Here is a 24,287-nt window from a genome sequence, read left to right as displayed (position 1 = left end):
TATTGGGGGGTGTGGCTCGGCGGCAGGGCTTCTGGGACATGTAGTTTCTGGCCTGTGACGTGTGTGGTAGAGTCTGGTACACCAGGCAGAGGTCAGCGGGGCTGGAGCGCTAATATGGCGGCCCCTGTGAATACTGTCAGCCGCTGGTGCCTGTCCTCATGGAGGATGCCGAGGCTTGTGTGTCAGCGCCTCCACCAGACACAGGCCTCCGGGAGAGAGACCCACTTCGGTTTCCAGACTGTGCCGGAAGAGGAGAAGGGGGGAAGGGGTAAAGAGCTGGGGAGTGTTTCTGGAGGTTTATACGTACATGGGTCTATACTTCTCTACATGTAATGTAATACATAGTGTATACGTACATAGTGTATACGTACATAGGTCTATACTTCTCTACATGTAATGTACTACATAGTGTATACGTACACAGGTCTATACTTCTCTACTTGTAATGTAATACATAGTGTATACGTACATAGGTCTATACTTCTCTACATGTAATACATAGTGTATACATACATACATAGGTCTATACTTCTCAACATGTAATATATAATGTATACATACATACATACATAGTGTATACGTACATAGGTCTATACTTCTCTACTTGTAATGTAATACATAGTGTATTCATAGTGTATATATACATACATAGGTCTATACTTCTCAACATGTAATATATAATGTATACATACATACATAGTGTATACATACACAGGTCTATACTTCTCTACATGTAATGTAATACATAGTGTATACATACATAGTGCATACATACATAGGGTATAGATATATATGTAGTGTATACATACATAGGGTATACATAGTGTATACATGTATACATACATAGGTCTGTACTTCTCTACATGTAATACATAGTGTATACAGACATGTACTTCTCTACATGTAATACATAGTGTATACATACATGGGGTATACATACATAGTATATACAGACATGTACTTCTCTACATGTAATACATAGTGTATATATACATACATATATAGTGTATACATACATAGGTCTATACTTCTCTACATGTAATGCATAGTGTATATATACATGCATACATAGTGTATACATACATAGTGAATACATACATAGGTCTATACTTTTCTACATGTAATACATAGTGTATATATACATACAGTGTATACATACATAGGTCTGTGCTTCTATACATGTAATACATAGTGTATATATACATACAGTGTATACATACATAGGTCTGTGCTTCTATACATGTAATACATAGTGTATACATAGTGTATATATACATACATAGTGCATACATACATAGGTCTATACTTCTCTACATGTAATACATAGTGTATACATACATAGGTATGTACTTCTCAACATGTAATGTATACATACATACATACATAGGTCTATACTTCCCTACATGTAGTACATAATGTATATATACACTACCAGAAAATAAAGAACACATGGAAAAACTTACAAGGGTTATCTAATAGTAGAAATAACCCCCCCCCCCAATGCTTGGGCCCCTCCTGTAGACGATACTCGCCCAGTTCCCGCACCTGCGTCCCTCCGGAGTGCTACATGGCTTCCCCTGCATCTCCCCGCCGTGCAGATCACAAGATCTGGCGAGGGATGGTGCAGCCAATAGCAGGCCACAACTGTGACATGCTCCCCTTGCTTGACTGGTGACATCACACATGACGCAAGGGGACAGGTCACAGTCATGGCCTGCTATTGGCTGTACCGCTGTCGCTGGATGTTGTGATCTACACAATGGGGGGTGGCTGTCGAGGGATCCAGGATTACACAGGTGTCAGGGACCAGGTAAATATTGTCTGTATGAGGGGCCCAGGCATTGGGCGGGATTACAGCTTTGGATGATCCCTTTAAAAAAGTTTCAGTGGCCGCATCAAATTTATCTTCATTTCTGCTAGTTTTCTGGCACAAATGAAGGCAGAAATCTATGGCAGCTCAGTCTGTTTAGGTTCGTGGACTGCAGGAGGATGCCTCGTCATAAATTAGGCGAATGCTCTTGCAGTGCAGAATGCGCCGGTCTTGATAAATCTTCCCTGCGGTGTAGCATGGGCATAGTTTGGTTGGCGTTATCTTTTCTGCAACAATTGGAGCCATTTCTACCACTAGGAGGATAATAAATAAGGAGCCAATTTGATAGCCCTTCTCCCTTTGACATTTATAACTCATTACTAGCGTGATGTTATCAGACCCCCGTGCCATCTGTCCTCTGTGCCATCAGCCCCCCCCCCCAGTTCCACCATTTCCACTCCTAGTCTCCAGCAGCCCTTTCATACTTACCTCTCCTGTAGGGGCGCCGCTCCACAACTCCTCTGTCGTCTTCTCCGCGCGCTGCACTGTCGTCCTGACGTCACGCAGCGCCAGGTCATAGTGCACGCATATGTGCACTATGCCCTGACGATGTGTCAGGAGGACAGTGCAGTGCACAGGCCGGCGGGGGACCACGGAGCAGTGAGAAGTAGCAAGCACTTTACTCACGCTCTGTGGTCACAAACGAATCCTTGATGCAAAAAATTTGCATTGAGAATTTTTTTGTGTTGAATTACTCTATTCTACGTTTTGACAAATCTTCTCCATGTTCTATCCTTCGGGGGTTTTGTGTAATTAAAACTTTGTCATTTGGTAAATTTAGTTCACAAAGTACTAATGCTGATAATCTGATCTGATTTTACTGTTTATTACTTTTTAGTGTATCATGTATTTGAAAGTGTTGCTAAGAAGTATGATGTCATGAATGACTCCATGAGCCTGGGAATTCACCGCTTGTGGAAGGACTGGCTGGTGCGTCACATGAACCCTACTCCTGGCACTCAGTTACTCGATGTGGCAGGAGGAACAGGTAATTCATGTTATTGTATAGTCATGAACCACTTTTATCACCATCTACAGGGTGGGTGACAAATGTATAATTACTGGGGGACCAACCACCGATTACGACATTGGGGGTCCTGGAGTCCCCTGTGTGAATGGAACTTTGGTGCGCATACCTGACCACCACTCCCTTCACTTCTGTGGGACTGCCAACTACAGCTCTATCTCCAGATACCCCAAAGTCAGGTAGTGGCTGATAGCTAGCTTATGTGTGTGGCCAGCTTTAGAAGTGATATGTTTTATCTGATCCAGTCATTTATTGTGCCTGTCCACCCCACACACAGTATGTAATTAAGGCTATTTTCACACTAGCGTTTTTGCTGGATCCGGTAGGGTTCAGCAAAAACGCTCCCGTTACTGATGATACAACCATCTGCATCCGTTATGAACGGATCCGGTTGTATTATCTTTTACATACCCAAGACGGATCCGTCATGAACTCCATTGAAAGTCAATGGGGGACGGATCAGTTTTCTGTTGTGTCAGATTGTGTCAGAGAAAACAGATCCGTCCCCTTTGACTTGCATTGTGGGTCATGACGGATCTGTCTTTCTCCGCATCCCAGGACGGAAAGCAAACCGCAACATGCTGCTCTCCGGTATGAGAACGGAACAGAACGCATTTTGGAGCACTCCGTTCTGTTCAGTTACATTTTGTCCCCATTGACAATGAATGGGGACAAAACGGAAGCGTTTTTCCGGTATTGAGACTCTATGATGGATCTCAATACTGGAAAATATTAACGCTGGTGTGAAAGTAGCCTAAGTGTGGACTTTTCCAAGTGGTTCCTGCAAAAAATTATCTATAAAAAGTTGAATTGGTTGGAAAGGGGGTGGTCTGCTTATAGAGAGGCAGCTTTCATAGAGTATAATGGGTAGGAAAACTTGTCACAGAAAAAATCTGTCTGCAAAGGGGGGGGGGGGGGGGGGGGGGGCAGGAGGTTCTAAAGGACCATAAAGGTGGTCTTTTGGGGAAGTTTCCCTGTATCTATAGTTATATATTATTCTGACCACTGCACATGTTGCTATGTAATTGGCATTTGAACATGATTTAAATGGGAACCGAAAAAGCTCCCCAGTGAATAATTACATTGGGGGTTTCCTTCTGAATATTAGGGAGTTTACAGTCTTTTTCCTAATTGACAAATCTTTAAAATTGGACAAATATCATTTGCACAGTAAATTTACTAATACAAGTGCAAATTCACTCCTAGCCTAGACAGCAAAATGCATTAGGGCAAAACTGATCCGTTTTAGACCGCTTGTGAGAGCCCTGAACGGATATCACAAACGGAAACCAAAACGCGAGTGTGAAAGTAGCCTAAATCCAGTATATTTCTATAAATGAATACTCGGATTAAATGTGTGATTCATTTTTTTTTATATAAAACTGGTAAGGCTACTTTCACACTAGCGTTCGGGCGGATCCGTTCTGAACGGATCCGCTCATAATAATGCAGACGGAGGCTCCGTTCAGAACGGATCCGTCTGCATTAAAATGGAAAAAAAAAAGCTAAGTGTGAAAATAGCCTCGGACGGATCCGTCCAGACTTTCAATGTAAAGTCAATGGGGGACGGATCCGCTTGAAGATTGAGCCACATTGTGGCATCTTCAAACGGATCCGTCCCCATTGACTTACATTGTAAGTCTGGACGGATCCGCACGCCTCCGCACGGCCAGGCGGACACCCGAACGCTGCAAGCAGCGTTCAGCTGTCCGCCTGTCCGTGCGGAGGCGAGCGGAGCGGAGGCTGAACGCCGCCAGACTGATGCAGTCTGAGCGGATCCGCTCCATTCAGACTGCATCAGGGCTGGACGGCTGCGTTCGGGTCCGCTCGTGAGCCCCTTCAAACGGAGCTCACGAGCGGACCAGCGAACGCTAGTGTGAAAGTAGCCTAAACCGTGCATTTCTGGATATTATCCTGTGCAGCCAGGGCCACATCAACTTCTATTAGCGTTATTAAAGAGAACCTGTCACCTGGATTTTGGGTATAGAGCTGAGGACATGGGTTGCTAGATGGCTGCTAGCACATCCGCAATATCCATTCCAGATAGCTCTCTGTCCTTTTATTGTTTAAAAAAAACGATTTTATAGATATGTAAATGAGGCTACTAAAGTTTCCGGAGCCCAGCCACGCCTACTGTGAAGGAGCCCAGCACTGCCCCGCATACCCGAATCTCCTCCTTGCTCCCTGACGTCACAAAGCTAGAGTGCATAATCTTGCGATGCACGAGCTAGCGCATGCGCAGTGTCGGCATAGTGTTCTTTCCCTGTGCTGGCATCAGCCTCAGAGATCGAACTGCGCATGCGCTGGCTCGCGCATCGTGAGATTACGGCGCTCTAGCTTTGTGACGTCGGGGAGCAAGGAGGAGATTCGGAGGATGCAGGCGGTGCTGGGCTCCTTCACAGTGGGCGTGACTGAGCTCAGAGTCAGAGAACGCTGGACTCATCTAAGGTTAATTTGCATATCTATAAAATTGGTTTTTTGACACAATAAAAGCACACAGAGCTATGGGGACTGGATATTGTGGATGTGCTAGCGGCCATCTAGCAACCCATGTCCTCAGCTCTATACACAAAATCCCGGTGACAGGTTCCCTTTAAAGAGAAGCTGTCACCTCTACTGACATGTCTGTAACTACTTGTATTCCCCATGTACTAACGATTCTGGAGCATCTATTCTTATGACTTTATGTTGTGCTGTTTCTCTATTATTCCTGCTCAGAGTTTACTGGCAGTACTGATTGGACAGTGTCAGACTGTGCAGGGACCCCCCACTGTATTGCATTGAACCCAGCAGGGATTTAGCAACAATCCGGCTCTACTGACTTCTTATCAGCCTGTAGACTGTTACACTGAACCCAATAGTGTTGCAAAGTTGTAGCAATTGGAATACTACTATGTATCTCTGATTAGCAACAGTAAGGAGCCAAACCAATAGTGGTACTCTATGTAATACACACTCTCCTCTCCAGCCAGTCTCTCAATAAATGCCCTAATCTCATGCCTTTGTATCACTGTCGGCCTTAGGCCTCATGCACACGACCGTTGTGTGCATCCGTGGCCGTTGTGCCGTTTTCAGGTTTTTTTTTTGCGGACCCATTGACTTTCAATGGGTCTGTGGAAAAATCGGAAAATGCACAGTTTTTCAGCCGAGACCGTGATCCATGTATCCTGTCCGTCAAAAAAATAGGACCTGTCCTATTTTTTTGACGGACAGCGGTTCACTGACCCATTCAAGTCAATGGGTCTGTGAAAGCACACGGATGCACACAAGATTGGCATCCGTGGCCGTAGGTTACTTTCATACAGACCCCCCCTCCCCCCCCCTGTAGTTAAGACATTGGTGGCCAGTGCGGCCAGCCCCCCCCCCCTCCCTCCCCTGCAGTTAACTCGTTGTTAGCCAGTGGTTTTATGGTCTTATTATATGGTTCTATGGTGTTATTTTATGCAATTTTATTTTAGTGTATATTTTAAGTAGTTTCATTCGTTCTGATGAAATTGGAAATACACTTTTTGTGAAAAAACGCAGGTGATCTGTGATTCCATATAGTGAGTGCCTGTCCTAACTATAGCGACTAATGTACAATTCTCTTTCTCTGACTGGGTGAGTCAGAGTTCGATACGAGCACCAATTCCATTATCACCAGACAGTGAGCCGCCTATTCTTTGTTTTTTTATATAGCGCCACCATATTCCGCAGTGCTTTACAAGGAAGGTTCATGTACAAAACAAAAGACATCACAACGTAACTAGCTAATCTACAACTGGTACACTGGGAGTGAGGGCCCTGCTCGCAAGAGCTTACAATCTATGAGGAAATAGGGGTGACACAAAAGGTAGTTGATTGTGAGATGTAGTAATCAAGCCATTTTTGTACTGAAACAGTGGTGTAGGCCGATCTGTAGATCGAGTTCAGGTCTGAGGCAGGAGTTAGGGGGTGGGGGAGGGGTTATTCGGGGAACAGTTAGTTTAGGGAGCATGATAAGCCTGCCTGAAAATATATGTTTTCAAGGCACATTTGAAGGTAGAGAAGGTGGAAATTAACCTGATATTTCGGGGCAGAGCATTCCAGAGAGTAGGTGTAGCTCAAGAAAAGTCTTGAAGATGGGAGTGAGAGGTACAAATTATGGAGGTTATTAATCTTAGGTCTCTAACAGAATGGAGAGCACGAATCGGGTGGTAGATGGAGATGATGGAGGAGATGTATGGAGGTGCAGCACTGTGGAGAGCTTTGAGGGAGAGGGTGAGAAGTTTGAACTGTATTCTGTGGTGGATGGGCAACCAATGAAGTGACTGGCACAGACTAGTAGCATTAGTGTAGCGGTTGGATGGATAGATGAGCCTGGCTGCAGCATTTAGGACAGACTGAAGGGGGGAGAGTTTAGTGAGAGGGAGACCGATTAGTAATGCGTTGCAGTAGTCAAGACGAGCATGAATCAAGGCAACAACAAGAGTTTTTGCCGTTTCCACCCTAAGGCTGAGTTCACACGGGCGAGATTTCCGCGCGGGTGCAATGCGGGAGGTGAACGCATTGCACCCGCACTGAATCCTGACCAATTAATTTCAATGGGTCTGTGTACATGAGCGTTGTTTTTCATGCATCAGTTCTGCGTTGTGTGAAAATCGCAGCATGTTCTATATTCTGCATTTTTCACGCAGCCCTGGCTCCATAGAAGTGAATGGGGCTGCGTGAATAACACATTGCATCCGCAAGCAAGTGCGGATGCAATGCGTTTTTCACTGATGGTTGCTAGGAGATGTTGTTTGTAAACCTTCCGTTTTTTATCACGCGCGTGAAAAACGCATCAAAACGCATTGCACCCGCGCGGAAAAAACTGAACAACTAAACGCAATCGCAGACAAAACTGACTGAACTTGCTTGCAAAATAGTGCGAGTTTCACTGAACGCACCCTGAATGCATCCTGAGCCAATCCGTCACGCTCGTGTGAACCCAGCCTAAGAAAAGGCAATATTCTGGCAATATTCTTGAGGTGCAGACGACAAGAGCGTGTAAGTGATTAAATATGGGGAACAAAGGAAAGATCAGAGTCAAATGTGGCCCCAAGACAGCGGGCGTGTTGTACAGGAGTTATTATAGTGCTGCAGACAGAAATAGAAATATCAAGTTTAGGTGAGTTAGTAGATGGGGGGGGGGGGAACAAGAAGTTGAGTTTTTGAGAGGTTCTATGCTAGATACAGAGAGGATATGATGTTAGAGACAGTTCTAACTAACCACACCTACTTTTCCACAAACAATTCAAAACTGGAATAAGCGATCTAAAAATGCAAAAGATCACAAAATGTTTGTGCAAGTGAGTGCAAAAAGTCGCACAAGCCCTATTTTTATTTTATTTTATTTTATATTTTTTTTGTGAGTGAGGATTCTGGAGTGAAGGTAGGATAAATTGGGGCCAATGTTCTCTTTTATTGTCATGACTTTCTATTTACAGGAGATGTTGCGTTTCGCTTTATTAATTATATCCATGCACAGAGGGAAAAATTCAACCGTAATAAACTGGATCATCAACAAAATCTGTCATGGTCAGACATCTCAAGGACTTATAGCCAGGAGCAGGAGGGCTCATTGATGGGCTCTAAGGCTGTGATCTGTGATATAAACAAGGAGATGCTGAAGGTTGGGAAGGAGAAGTCCTTACGGCTTGGTTATTCTGAAGGTATGTCATAGGGAGGTAATCATTTTGTGCTGGTTGCTCCTGTTTGATTTTTTGTTTAGCGCCATTCTAATGGTGCGGTCAAAACACAGTTGATTGCCAGATTTAGCAAGAATTTTACTGAACTGTGTGAATAGATGCTAAAGGCGCTAATACACATTGATTTTCGAGTTTCGCCTGTAAGTAAGCCACTGCCAGACACTTCTGATGGCTTAACTCCAGGGAGAACAAAAAGATTCAGCAAAAATATTCTTGCAAATATTCGGGGGGCCTTAAAGGGGGTTGCTTCTTCTGTTTACCTGCTCGCTGTTAATAATGCTGAAGCAAGCAGTGTAATTACAGCTTCTCTGTGCCATTCACTTGAATGGGATAGAGTGTAACTACAACTGCTCTGTACTATTCAAGTGAATGAGACGGAGGAACTGTAATTACACTGCTCGCCACTGCCATGTTGACAGTGAGCAGGTAAACAATGAAGAGAATGCAGTGCATGCCGGACCGCTGCACTCTCTTCTAGGGTTGTTTCGGGTATCGAATTTTCGATACCCAATCGATACTTTTGCTTAGTATCTTCCTCGATACCAGGATTTGCCTTTTTTCGCTATTGCGCAGTCTAGTATCAGAGAACAAGGAGCTCGCTGCTCTCAGCGTGCTCCGTGTTCTCCTCAGCAGCACAGGGGAGAAGGAAGCAGTCTCTCCCTCCCCCCATGCCGCAGCTGCCACTGCCACCAATGAGGAGAGAGGGGCGGGCACACTGCGCCACAAATGAAAGTAAATGTTTAATACAAATTCTGGAGGCGGGTGCTGGCGGGGAGCTGCGATTAGTGGCAGTTAACCCTTCAGTGCACCCCCCACACCTCAACCCCCCCGTATTAAAATCATTGGTGGCAGTGGCCACAGAGTCCCCCTCACCTCTTCCTCATTGGTGGCAGTGGCAGTTCCGATTGAAGCCCCAGCAGTATAATCCTGGGGCTCCGATCGGTTACCATGGCAGCCAGGACGCTACTGAAGCCCTGGCTGCCATAGTCAGCTCCCTGCTGCTGTGTGCACAAAGCACAGGGCAGCAGGGAGATGTGAGATCCTATTCACCCTGATAGAGCTCTATCAGGGTACTTTCACATTTGCGGCAGGACGGATCCGGCGGGCAGGTCTGCCTGTCAGATCCGTCCTTCCGCTGTATCGCCAGACCGCCGCTCCGTCCCCATTGACTAAAAAATCTGACATGCAGGACTTTTTAGTCCGGCGGCTTTCGCCGTGCTGCGCCAGAGCTCTGCCCTCATCCCCATTATAGTCAATGGGGACGGAGCGGCGATACGGCAAAACAGCGGAATTACACTGCTGTGTGTACTATGCGCAGGGAGAGTGTGAAGTCCTATTCACCCTGATAAAGCTCTATTAGGGTGAATATGACAAGGGATTAAAATATCCCAGGTTCTAGCCTCTAAGTGAGGGAAATTAGTTATTAAATAAAAAGTTAAAAAAAACCCCATCAAAATATTAAGTATAAATCACCCCCCATTTCCCTAGTTGGAAAAGTACAAACTATTAAAATATTTTAAAAAATGTCCTATGTGGTGAGCGCCGTAACAGAAAAATAAATAAATAAAAACTACGCGAGTCGCCATTTTTTTTTTGTCACCTTGCCATTGTGGGCCAGACGTTATATAAAATGGGAATGCACGCGGCTTCTTTTTGGTGTTTTTTTTTTTTATTTTTATTTTTTGCGTGGTATCGAATATCACAATACTTTTTTATGGTATCGAAACCGAATCAAAATTTTGGTATCGAAACAACCCTACTCTCTTCGTACATCTGATCCCGGCACCCCCACCGATCTGATATTGATGACCTTTCCTGAGGATAGGTCATCAATATGGTAAAAACAGAAAACGCCTTTAAGGCTGGAATTGTAACTGCAGTTTTTCTTGCTTTTAAATACTGGAGTATCAAGAGAAGTATCAGCACATCTACATTGCGTTTCTGCCCTTTATTTATGAGATGTATATGGCATATATTATTTAAAAAGTTTATTCAAAGGCATTTTGGTGTAAATGCAATATCTTGCCATACTAGGACTTTCTTGGGTGGCTGGGGATGCTGAGGAACTGCCCTTTGCTGATGGAAAATTTGATGTGTACACCATTGCCTTTGGGATTCGAAATGTTACCCATATAGAGACAGTAAGTAGTAAAAAAAAATAGTGTGAATAGTTTACTGTAAAATGTGTGTTTATTCTCATTATTGTGGCTACGGGAGAATCACAGACATAACAGTATAAAATGATATGTAATAACATGTAGTAGCATACAGTAAAAAACATACCGTCACCACTACCCTGCCCATTACTTTTGTTACATAGGGGGTGGTGCGTGACACAGGGATTGTCTCTTTGGAGCTTTCTGGATCCCTGTGTCATTCTCCTCCATGTCTTGGGCAAAACGCAATGTAACTTTTTGCGTGAGTATGCTTTTAACTCTTTGAGCTCCTATGTGCCAATTACGCTGTTAAAGGGGAAATCAGGCTAATCATGTTCTCTGACATGTCTTATAGACTGAAATATAACTCTGTGTTCTCGGTTATTCACTAATTCTGCAAACTAAGGGACCTCAGATTACAGGCATCTTTGTGTCAGTATGCAGAGAAGCATTTACAATGAAGTTTAACTGTAGAAGTATGGCGTGTTAACGTGATCTATAGCTTTTTCAATGCTTTATTCCTAAAGGCTCTTCAAGAAGCCTACCGTGTCTTGAAACCAGGAGGAAGATTTTTATGTCTGGAATTCAGCCAAGTTAACAATCCACTACTAGCCCGGTAAATAATGTTGTGTTGTTGTTGTTGTTGTTATTATATATTAACCCCTTAAGGACCCTGCCATATTTTGCAAATCTGACATGTCACTTAATGTGGTGATAACTTTAAAACGCTTTTACTTATCCAGACCATTCTGAGACTGTTTTCTCGTCACATATTGTACCTCATTGAGTCAAAAAATTTCATTTTTATTTAAGAAAAATTACCAGATTTACCCAAAATGTTGAAAAATTAGCAAATTTCCAAATTTCAATTTCTCTACTTTTATAACAGATAGTGATACCTCCAAAACTAGTTATTACTTTACATTCCCCATATGTCTACTTCATGTTTGGATCATTTTGTGAATGCCATGAAATTTTTTGGGGACGTTAGAAGGCTTAGAAGTTTAGATGCAAATCTTGAAATTTTTTAGACATTTTCCAAAACCTACTTTTTAAGGACCAGTTCAGGTCTGAAGTCACTTTGTGAGGCTTACATAATAGAAACCACCCAAAAATGACCCCATTTTAGAAACTACACCCCTCAAGGTATTCAAAAACTATTTTACAAACTTTGTTAACCCTTTAGGTGTTCCACAAGAATTAATGGAAAATGGCGATGAAATTTCAGAATTTCACTTTTTTGGCAGATTGTCCATTTGAATCAATTTTTTCAGTAACAAAGCAAGGGTTAACAGCCAAACAAAACTCAATATTTATTGTGGTCGTAAACTGCTGTGGAGGCACAGGGCAGGGAGCAGAAGGAAAGGAACGCCATATGGTTTTTAGAAGGCAGATTTCACTGGGATAATTTTAAGCTGCCATGTCATATTTGAAGACCCCCCTGATGCACCCCTAGAGTAGAAACTCCAAAAAAGTGACCTAATTTTAGAAACTACACCCCTTAGGCCTCTTTCAGACGAGCGTGACAGATTAGGTCCGGATGCGTTCAGGGTGCGTTCAGTGAAACTCGCACTATTTTGCAAGCAAGTTTTGTCTGCGATTGCGTTCAACTGTTCAGTTTTTTCCGCGCGGGTGCAATGCGTTTTGATGCGTTTTTCACGCGCGTGATAAAAAACTGAAGGTTTACAAACAACATCTCTTAGCAACCATCAGTGAAAAACGCATCATACCCGCACTTGCTTGCGGATGCAATGCATTTTTCACGCAGCCCCATTCACTTCTATGGAGCCAGGGCTGCGTGAAAAACGCAGAATATAGAACATGCTGCGATTTTCACGCAACGCAGAACTGATGCGTGAAAAACAACGCTCATGTACACAGAGCTCATTGAAATGAATGGGTCAGGATTCAGTGCGGGTGCAATGCGTTCACGTCACGCATTGCACCCGTGCGGAAAACTCGCTCGTGTGAAAGGGGCCTTAAGGTATTCAAAACTGATTTTACAAACTTTGTTAACCCTTTAGGTGTTGCACAAGAATTCATGAAAATTGGCCCGATTCTGTAGTGTTCAGAAACGCCCCATATGTGGTCGTAAACTGCTGTATGGGCACATGGCAGGGCGCAGAAGGTTTTTGGAAGGCAGATTTTGCTGGACAGTTTTTTTTTTTTTTTTTTTTTATACACCATGTCCCATTTGAAGCCCGCCTGATGCACCCCTAGAGTAGAAACTTAAAAAAAGTGACTCCATTTTGGAAACTACGGGATAAGGTGGCAGTTTTGTTGGTACTATTTTAGGGTACATATGATTTTTGGTTTTTCTATATTACACTTTTTGTGAAGCAAGGTGACAAAAATGTGCTGTTTTGGCACCGTTTTTATTTTTTTGTTATTTACAACGTTCATCTGACAGGTTAGATCATGTGGTATTTTTATAGAGCAGGTTGTTACGGACACGACAATACCAAATATGACAAAAAAATTGCGTTTTAGTGTCTCCATAGTCTGAGAGCCATAGTTTTATTTTTTGGGCGATTGTCTTAGGTAGGATATCATTTTTTCCGGGATGAGGTGACAGTTAGATTGGTACTATTTGGGGGGACATACGCCTTTTTGATCGCTTGGTGTTGCACTTTTAGTGATGTAGCACAGTTTTTATTTTATTTTTTTGACTGTGCTCATTTGAGGGGTTAGGTCATGTGATATTTTTATAGAGACAGCGATACCTAACATGTCTTTTTTTCCCCCCTATTTTTTACAAATTCTTTTTACTTTATTTTGGGAAAAGGACGCTTTTTTTTATACATTATTTTTTTTTTTTTTTACTTGAAACACTATTTTTTTACTTTTTTTTTTTTTTTCACTTTCTTTTTTGTCCCACTCTGGGACTTTTGGGGGTGTGCTCCCCTTTACAATGCATCACAATACTTCTGTATTGTGATGCATTGGCTGTAAGTGTATTACAAACTCTACCAAAAGGCAGCCATAATGCCTAAGGAGGGCAGCGCAGGGACCCGATGGCTGCTCTCTCTCTCTCCACACATCGCACGTGCCGCGGTCAGTGCTGACCGTGGCACATCAAGGGTTAATGCTCCGGCATGCAGCAGGGGTCCGGTTATCAGTGACTGCTTGACCCCTGCCGCAGATCGGGTGGGCGCATCTCCTGCACCCGCCCGATGACGGGTACAGCGCTGGTTCTTAAGTCATCAACATCAGCGCAGTACATGTACGGCGCAGGTCCTTAGGGGGTTGAAGGGGCTCTCCGGGGATTCATTTAAACCCGTCTTAGAATGTGAGGAGGACTGGTTGCCTCCACTTGCAGAGCTGTCTAGGAGGGAGGGGAGGCCTTACTACACATTACGCTCTAGCACTTGCATATACTACATATTAGTGAGTTTTCCAGTCAGGCTGCTCTGCCATGATGGTGTATCAATGAGAGCCTGTCATCGACAGATGCTCCTGTATGCCTATGCAATAGCATCTACTGTAGATATGTCAGGAAGTCATTCAGTGGGCACTGCAAAATGTGGTGTGAAAGTACCTTTAGGGCTCTTTCACATCTGCGTTATTGTCTTCCGGCATAGAGTTCCGTCGTCGGGGCTCTATGCCGGAAGAATACTGATCAGGATTATCCTAATGCATTCTGAATGGACAGTCCGTCCTTCAGGATGCATCAGGATGTCTTCCGTTCCGGAACGGAACGTTTCGGCACATTGCCGGATGCGACGTTTAGCTTTTTCTCAATGGTTACCATGGCTGCCGGGACGCTAAAGTCCTGGCAGCCATGGTAAAGTGTAGTGGGGAGCAGCATACGTACCATCCATGCGGCTCCCGGGGCGCTCCAGAGTGACGTCAGGGCGCCCCAGGCGCATGGATGACGTGATCGCATGGATCACATGATCCATGCGCATGGGGCGCTCTGACGTCACTCTGGAGCGCCCCGGGAGCCGCACGGACTGTAAGTATGCCGCTCCCCCGCTCCTACTATGGCAACCAGGACTTTAATAGCGTCCTGGGTGCCATAGTAACACTGAAAGCATTTTGAAGACGGATCCGTCTTCAAATGCTTTCAGTACACTTGCGTTTTTCCGGATCCGGCGTGTAATTCCGGCAAGTGGAGTACACGCCGGATCCGGACAACGCAAGTGTTAAAGAGGCCTTAGCTATCTCTGAAGCCAGGGCTACACACAAACCTTTTATGACTCCACTTCAAATGTCACACAACAGTCAATTGAAAAAAAATAACTATGAGAAAACAACTCCTTAGCCATTTTTATGAATAATGTATACCAGAGCCAAGTGGTGTGCATGGGGCTTCAGTGTGAAATCTGTGTACAAATTATTATTATTCCACTAGGTAAAAGAAAAGAAAGTGGCAGTGTGTACGGTTATTTACGTGAAAAAACCTTATAGATGGTGTTTTATTTGACATGAACATAATTGTATTAATCGTGAAACATTCCAGTTTGACCGGTTGTCAGGAATAAGGACCACCTTATTCCTAGTTATTATAATGTTTGCTGTGATAATATATGTTTTATGGTTATGTGTTGTGGTGTAACATTTTCTGGTGTGATTCAGCCCGTTTGCCTTTTGTCAGCATGGGGGCTTCCTAACCAGAGCATGAACCATAATCTGTAATCCTTCATAACTTGTTCAGGAGGGATCGGATGTCCCCAAAATCTAGCTTATCTCTGGTATGATGGGGGCATCGCATGGACACCAGACATGGCATATCAACTCGCCTTCATCTTCTTAAAATAAGGATCTCATCTTCCGAACGTCTTGGACATGTGGTTTTTGATATGTTAGGACTCGGAACAATGAGATATAAATTATGAAGAAGGTTTGAGGTCTGTATCTTCATCAGGGCAACTGGGAAACTATCTTTTTAATATTTTCATACCTGTTCCCTAGTTGGCCAGGGGGCCAGCTGCATGGGTAATGTAGCTTGGCCCAGAGGGGCTGAGCCAGAGGTGGGAGGGAGAATCCCCCTCAGGCCTGCCCCTGAAGGAAAGGCATAAAAATGCAATCCCTGGATATTTGGGTGTCACAAAGTGGAAGATCCAATCGAATTGGTTTGTGCACCATTACTCTGCCCAAATCTCCTGGAAGGAAAGAACTTTTACCACACAAATGTTAAGTATTAGAACTTTGTTTTCTCCTTTTTTATTTTACAATTGTTTGCCATTTATGTATGTCTCTTAATCATTTTCTGTAACCAAGTACTGTCTATTTTTTATACATTAAACCTAAAAGTTTGATGGTTTGTCTTGTAACCTTAAAGGAAACCTGTCACCATGATTTTGCGCATAGAGCTGGGGACATGGGCTGCTAGATGGCCGCTAGCACATCTGCAGTACCCAGGTCCCATAGCTCTCTGCGCTTTTATTGTGTTAAAAACCCGTTTTGATTGATATGCAAATGACCTGATATAAGACCTGTAGCCGGAGATGAGTCAAGCGGAAAGGAGCCCAGCACCACCCCGCGTCCTCCGAATCTCCTCCTTGCTGGCTGACGTCACAGAGCTGGAGCGCCGAAATCCTCGCGATGCGCGAGCTAGCGCATGCGCAGTGTCGGCATCATGTTCATTCCCTGTACTGGCATCAGCACAGGGAACGAACTGCGCATGCGCTAGCTCGCGCAGATTTCGGCGCTCCAGCTCTGTCACTTTCAGTGAAGCAAGCCATCAAACAAAACAAACCCATCAGAGAGATAGCAAACATTAGGCGTGGCCAAAACAACTGTTTGGAACATTCTTAAAAAGAAGGAACGTACCGGTGAGCTCAGCAACACCAAAAGACCCAGAACACCACGGAAAACAACTGTGGTGGATGATCAAATAATTATTTCCCTGGTGAAGAAAACACCCTTCATAACAGTTGGCCAGGTCAAGAACACTCTCCAGGAGGTAGGTGTATGTGTGTCAAAGTCAACAATCAAGAGAAGACTTCACCAGAGTGAATACAGAGGGTTCACCACAAGATGTAAACCATTGGTGAGCCTCAAAAACGGGAAGGCCAGATTAAAGTTTGCCAAACGACATCTAAAAAAGCCTTCACAGTTCTGGAACAACATCCTATGGACAGATGAGCCCAAGATCAACTTGTACCAGAGTGATGGGAAGAGAAGAGTATGGAGAAGGAAAGGAACTGTTCATGATCTTAAGCATACCACCTCATCAGTGAAGCATGGTGGTGGTAGTGTCATGGCGTGGGCATGTATGGCTGCCAATAGAACTGGGTCTCTTGTATTTATTGATGATGTTACTGCTGACAAAAGCAGCAGGAGGAATTCTGAAGTGTTTCGGGCAATATTATCTGCTCATATTCAGTCAAATGCTTCACAACTAATTGGACGGCGCTTCACAGTGCAGATGGACAATGACCCGCAGCATACTGCAAAAGCAGGCAAAGAGTTTTTTAAAGGGAACCTGTCACCTGCAAAACGCATATTAAACCGACCACAGTACCTTACAATATCCCCCAGTGTGTTGCTAATCATGTTTTTCTTTCCTCTTTGTGTTTCTTCATACTTGTTAAAAACGCTGTTTTAATGTCGGTTGGCGCTGTCTCCGAGTCAGGCTTGAAGTCAAAGGGGCAGCGGCCTCCTTGCTTCAAGTAAAGCTAAGCACGCCCCTTACCCCTTCTCTCTACAATTAGATGGACATGCTGCCGTGATGCTGATGCCGGGAACCGTTCCGGCGCCTTCGCAGTCAGCAAAATGCAGGTGGATGAGTGAGGATCGCGCTGTAACAGGCAGCGTACCGCACATGCGCTAGAAGAGTGTGATCCCGGCATCATATCGATCTAATTGTAGAGAGAAGGGGTAAGGGGCGGGCTTAGCTTTACTTGAAGCAAGGAGGCCACTGCCCTCTTGACTTCAAGCCTGACTCGGAGAAGGCGCCAACAGACATTAAAGAGGACCTTTCCCCTGGAAAAACATTGTGAACGAAGTATCCTAAAATATACAGCAGCGGCCAGGGATCTCACTGCACTTACTATTATCCCTGGGCGCCGCTCCGTTGTCCCGTTATGTCCTCCGGTATCTTCGCTCAGTAGGTTATAGTAGGCGGAGACTGCCCTTGTTCTGCTGGGCGTCTCCTCCTCCTAGGCTGTAGCGCTGGCCAATCGCAGCGCACAGCTCACAGCCTGGGAGAAAAAAAAATCCCAGGCTGTGAGCTCTGAGCTGCGATTGGCCAGCGCTACAGCCTAGGAGGAGGAGACGCCCAGCAGAACAAGGGCAGTCTCCGCCTACTATAACAGCGTTTTTTAACAAGTATAAAGAAACACAAAGAGGAAAGAAAAACATTATTAGCAACACACTGGAGGATATTGTAAGGTACTGTGGTCGGTTTAATATGCGTTTTGCAGGTGACAGGTTCCCTTTAAGGGAAAGAAGTGGAATGTTATGCAATGGCCAAGTCAATCACCTGACCTGAATCCGATTGAGCATGCATTTCACTTGCTGAAGACAAAACTGAAGGGAAACTGCCCCAAGAACAAGCAGGAACTGAAGACCGTTGCAGTAGAGGCCTGGCAGAGCATCACCAGTGATGAAACCCAGCGTCTGGTGATGTCTATGCGTTCCAGACTTCAGGCTGTAGGATTTGCAACCAAGTATTAAAAGTGAAAGTTTGATTTATGATTATTATTCTGTCCCAATACTTTTGGTCCCTTAACAAGTGGGAGGCACATATGCAAACTGTTGTACTTCCTACACCGTTCACCTGATTTGGATGTAAATACCCTCAAATTAAAGCTGACAGTCTGCAGGCAAAGCACATCGTGTTCGTTTCATTTCAAATCCATTGTGGTGGTGTATAGAGCCAAAAATGTTACAATTGTGTCGATGTCCCAATATTTATGGACCTGGCTGTATGTTCACTATGAGCTCCAATAATCGTAGAAGTACCCAGAAATGAAATGTGCCTTTTAATCAAAATTTTAGTAAATATATCCAGAATTGCACTTTTATGTATCATAACAAATAAAACTACACTCCCCTTTTTTTTTTTTTTAACGCATTCAAAACTTTATTTAATTCGATAATACTGTGTTTTGGTGCATTTACGCGCACATCGCAAATGGTGCATTTTTTTCTGCTTTCCATTAATTTGAATGGGAAAATCAGTGCTGATTCAGCCTCAAGATAGGGCACGGTGCTTCTTTTTTACACGTGTTAAATTAATGAGAGCCTGTTTATGACGCGCTTTATTCGTGTAAAATGCGCAAAAATCATCCGTGTGAACTGAACCTAAGGGTCTTATTAGTTTAACTGCCTCCCTGCAGTTTTCCCCCAAAAAATGACAACTCTGACTATTTATTTTAAGACTGCAAAGGAAAAGGGGGTCAGTCAGCACATCCCAATGCGCAGGGACACGTTGCTGTGGCTGAAAACACTGTAAAACAAAACATACAATGCAACAGCTCTCTGCAAACCAAATAAAGTACAAAAATGCATAATAATTGCTAGTGCTATGCTTATAAATTAGAGATGCTTGGCAAATACATTTTGTACAAAATTATTTGAGCCCGTCTGCCGCACGTCAAGGCGATCTCTGTAAGGCTACTTTCACACCTGCGTTTAGGTGCGGATCCATCTGGTATCTGCACAGACGGATTTGCACCTATAATGCAAACGCTTAGATCAGTTCAGAACGGATCCGTTTGCATTACCATGAACAAAAACAAAACAAAAAAAACATTGTTTTTTTGTTTTTTTTGTTCATGATAATGCAAACGGATCCGTTTTGACTTTACATTGAAAGTCAATGGGGGACGGATTTGTTTGAAAATTGAGCCATATTGTGTCAACTTCAAACGGATCCGTCCCCATTGACTTACATTGTAAGTCTGGACGGATCCGTTTGCCTCCGCACGGCCAGGCGGACACCCGAACGCAGCAAGCAGCGTTCAGGTGTCCGCCTGCTGACCGGAGCGGAGGCTGAACGCCGCCAGACTGATGCATTCTAAGCGGATCCGCATCCACTCAGAATGCATTAGGGCTGGACGGATCCGTTCGGGGCTGCTTGTGAGAGCCTTCACAAGCGGAGCCCCGAACGCTAGTGTGAAAGTAGCCTAAGACTGCTTCCTAACACGAAATTCTACTTGTTATGTGCCATGACGGCTACCATACAATACAAAATGTATTTGCCAAGCATCTCTAATTTATAAGTATAGCATTAGCAATCATTATGCATTTTTGTACTTTATTTGGTTTGCAGAGAGCTGTTGCATTGCAGGTTTTGTTTTACATTCTTTTAAGACTGCGTATATCTAAAAGATCCTATCATTGAAACACAGGCCACTGACAACAGATAGTCTGGAGGCACACACAGATACAGCTCGCTCCAGTCTGGGACACATGCCACCTACTACAAATGCTTAGAATTGTCTTGCCCACACCCACAGATTGGCAGCGAGTGTGGCTACTGCCACAGCCTTACAGACACATCACAGTCCCTCTTAAGTATTTGTCAGTGTTTTACTAAAGTATACCTCTAAACCATTGAAGGTATTTCCACAATAAACCGCCCAAAGTCAGACAGCTGGCAGACTGCTAGGCACAGTGAGAACTCGCTTACTATCCCTAGGAGGGGGGGTTCTGCAATTCTTTCCTTATACCATTTACACAACTAGTTATTTCTAACATATTTAACATACAGTATACCTTATGCTCTAACTCAGTGATGCCCAACCTGCGGCCCGCGAAGCCGTGTCATGCGGCCCGCGCAGTGACAGGACTTTATCAGCGCAGGGCGCGCTGCGAATGGCACAGGCAGCAAAGCGATACTGCTTGTGCCTGCAATCTCCCCGCCCAGCGCCGCCTCATAGCTAATTTATTCACTGCACTTGCCTCTGTGAAATCGAAGAGAAGCGCCGTAATCTCGCACAGGCGCACTGGCAGAGGCATCGAAGTGCACATGCACAGTCTTCCTGGCCTCTGCCATTTCGCCTGTGCGAGATTACGGCGCTTCTCTTCAATTTCACAGAGGCAAGGGCAGTGAATAAATTAGCTAGGAAGCGGCTCTGGGTGGGGAGGAGATCTGTGGATGACACTGAATGGGGGTGGATCTGTGGACGACACTGAATGGGGGTGGATCTGTGGACGACACTGAATGGGGGTGGATCTGTGGACGACACTGAATGGGGGTGGATCTGTGGACGACACTGAATGGGGGTGGATCTGTGGACGACACTGAATGGGGGTGGATCTGTGGACGACACTGAATGGGGGTGGATCTGTGGACGACACTGAATGGGGGTGGATCTGTGGACGACACTGAATGGGGGTGGATCTGTGGACGACACTGAGGGGTGTTTGGGTGGGAGCTCTGGAAGGGGTGGGAGGTCCGATAGGATGGGGCCTATAAATTTTTTTGTTATGGGGCCCAGTCATTTCTAGCTACGCCCCTGATTGTTAAGATTGGGCGGGCACTGGAGCGATAGAGCGTGGTGTCGGGCACACGGCGCAAGCATGGCGGTGGAGGATCTGACTGAAGCCTAAAAACCAGACATCAAAGTAGACCTGCAGAAGAAGGTGACAGCGCAGTATGTGATGTATACATGTGTGTAATGTATGTAGTGCAGTGTGTGATCATAACATACTGCACTACATACATTACACACATGTATACATCACATGCCCCCTCACAGTAATAATGCCAAGATATGTGCCCTCTTCACAGACTTAATGCTCACACATGCCCCCTCACAGTAGTTATGCCCAGATATGTGCCCCCTCACAGTAGTTATGCCAGATATGTGCCCTCTTCACAGTAGTAATGCTTACTCGTGCCCCTTCACAGTACTCCTCACAGCTCACGGTAGTTATACCCTGATATGTGCCCTCCTCACAGTAGTAATGCTCACACGTGCCCCCTCACAGCATTTGCATTTCTTTCTGGCAAAGCTACCTGGTTCCGGCCCGCGAAATTTATACCAAGTCTAGTGCGGCCCTCAGACGAAAAATGGTTGGGCACCACTGCTCTAACTCAATTACCCGATGAGTCTGTTATAGTAAATACACAGTGGCGTATAGACAATATGACTGCAATGGGGCGGGGGGTGAGGGGGTGCTTAATTTCTTCTGTTCTAAACATAAAAATAAAAAAAAGAATTTTCAAGCAGCTGCCACTAGGGTGAGCTCAATGAAAAGAGATTTTTTTTTTTTTTTTTACAGCTTCCATTGCAGTTAATGATAACTCCATAAATTGCTATGCACTGAGCCCCCACAAACATTTTTATTCTCTGACCTGATAGGAAGGTACATGATGTAAACTGTAGTGAAGGAAATCTTCTTACCAGTGACTGTATTTGTGAGTTATAACCTCACTTCTTATCCCACGCTGTGTCATGTGACCAACACTCTGACTTTCCAAATAACACTGCATCTTATGTGTAGACAGGAAGCCAGTTTCTCTATGGGAATGAACAGAGAAGTATCTGACTTCCTGTCCTGTGTCAGTTGGGGATCAATGAGTTGGTCGCATGACAAAGCTAAGGCTCAGAAGTGAGGTTATAACTTACAAATACAGTCTCTGGTAAGAAGATTAACTTCACTGCAGTTTACATCATGTACCTTTCTAACAGGTCAGAGAATAACAACTTTTGTGGGAGTTCTACTGTATTTATGCCTGGTGTAAATGCATTGAGAAATATGATGTTCAGAATGAGTACCATATTTATTAAGCATGTTTTCCACCTTCTTCCACATAGAAGTCAGATAAAGTGGGGGAGGCAAAGGACAACATTTAGAAAAAAATTTGAATTAACATTTCTTCTGCTTAATAAAAAAAAGAACACTTACATTTGGCAGAAATCTGTGGAGTCGAGCTTTGTGCTCCGTTTTACCTAAGAGTGTTTGACGCATGCATAATGGAAAACTTGTTGTGGCCATGGGTACCCAAACAAGTTTTGCTATGGGGCCCTGTGAGATCCATGTACTTGGAAAATAAATATTGCACAATCGAATTTTTAGTCTAAAATGCGGCATATTTATCAGAGGGGCTAAATCTGGTGTAGTTTAGGTTTATACTACCTATAAGTTGGCTTAGAATGTTGTGGCAGAATGTTGGCCCTTTTTTTTTTTAGGGAATTGCCTTTCCCACTGTGCCAAACCCCCTTGTCACTGAGTCAAACGGTGTCTGAAATACTTTGTTAAACCGTTCATAATAATATTACTATGTACATATATATCTATGTTTATATCTCCTGTATTTCCCTAATGCAGTATGTACATTTCAGGTTTATACTGCATACCTAGCAGATCACATAGAACGTACTTTTTTCTTTTTTTCTAAAAACGTTGGCTTTCAAGAGCCGATTTTTGAGGAGTTTCCACTGTAGCACAATATACACATAGGATCTAATGCATGAAAGTAATTTAATACATTGAATATGTTCTCTTTTTCTTGGCAGCATTTATGACTTATATAGTTTCCAGGTTATTCCGGTGCTTGGGGAAGTAATTGCTGGAGACTGGAAGTCTTACCAATATCTAGTGGAGAGTATCCGACGCTTTCCTCCTCAGGTAACCTACTAATCCTGTCAATCTATATGACTTTATCCTTAGACGGCATGCTTTCAATTTTACATTCTTTGACAGACAGCAGGAATTACTGTAGTCATACAAAACTCCTTTCCCAGCCATTTAGCGTATGTTATCCCATTCTAGTGATGGCCCTAAGGCTACTTTCACACTAGCGGCACGGGACTCCGGCAGACTGTTCCAGCAGGTGAACAGCCTGTCCGATTCGTCCTGCCGCTAGTGAACGCGTGCCCCCGGACAACCGCTCCGGCCCCATTGACTACTGCATGCCGAGAGGCCGGATCCGACAGTCTGTTTACCTGCCACTAGTGTGAAAGTACCGTAACATAAGAGTTTATTATTATTTTTGTCATTGTAGGAGGAGTTTAAAGAAATGATTGAAGATGCTGGCTTTTTCAAGGTCACCTATCACAACCTGACGTCTGGTGTTGTGGCGGTCCACTCAGGTTTTAAATTGTGATACCATATAGGTAACAGATACTGTGATAACGACATAGAACTAGAAAGAGGAGAGATATAAAGCTGAGGCGGCATAATCAAGCAGTTTCTTAAACATATATAATGTAAATTATAATATTTTTTTTATTAAAGAGAGTTTGCTTTAAACATGTTCTTATGTGATCATTAAAGTGAAAAGTCACACGATACAGGAGGTGAAGAAGGTTTATGCTTGGTAAAAGTATTAGAGATGAGAAAATATTTAGCTTGCATCCGTTTTTTTTTTTCTTTTTGGAAAAGAAAGAAACCTGATCCAGTTTTACTATTATTATTATTTTTTACCCAAAAACAAGGTAAGTGTCCTGTGATTGGTTACATTTTTTGCTTTGTTTTTTTAAAACAGATAAGTAATTGATATTAAATCGGCAGAGGTCCAAACTTCCGGCACACTTGCTGATCAGACTGTACTGCTGAAGAGACTGTAGTTCTCCAGCGAGCACTTTGGCCTCTTTGTAGGCCTTTCACGTCATGTTCATGGG

General features: G+C 44.0%; 1 protein-coding gene across 1 annotated transcript; it reads left to right on the top strand.

Annotated features, from left to right (window-relative positions):
* The first annotated feature begins 55 nt into the window (after positions 1-55).
* Positions 56-23,910, top strand: COQ5 (coenzyme Q5, methyltransferase). Its single transcript, XM_044275436.1, has 7 exons — positions 56-268; positions 2,709-2,858; positions 8,345-8,569; positions 10,640-10,746; positions 11,289-11,377; positions 23,181-23,292; positions 23,669-23,910. Exons 1-7 carry the CDS (start codon positions 115-117, stop codon positions 23,768-23,770), a joined length of 939 nt encoding a protein of 312 aa, XP_044131371.1. The 5' UTR covers positions 56-114; the 3' UTR covers positions 23,771-23,910.
* The last annotated feature ends 377 nt before the right edge of the window (positions 23,911-24,287 follow it).

Source organism: Bufo gargarizans, chromosome 1 (assembly GCF_014858855.1).
Source record: "Bufo gargarizans isolate SCDJY-AF-19 chromosome 1, ASM1485885v1, whole genome shotgun sequence".
NCBI lineage: Eukaryota > Metazoa > Chordata > Amphibia > Anura > Bufonidae > Bufo > Bufo gargarizans.
The sequence above is the reverse complement of the archived record's forward strand: the minus strand, read 5'-3'. Positions and strand labels throughout refer to the sequence as shown.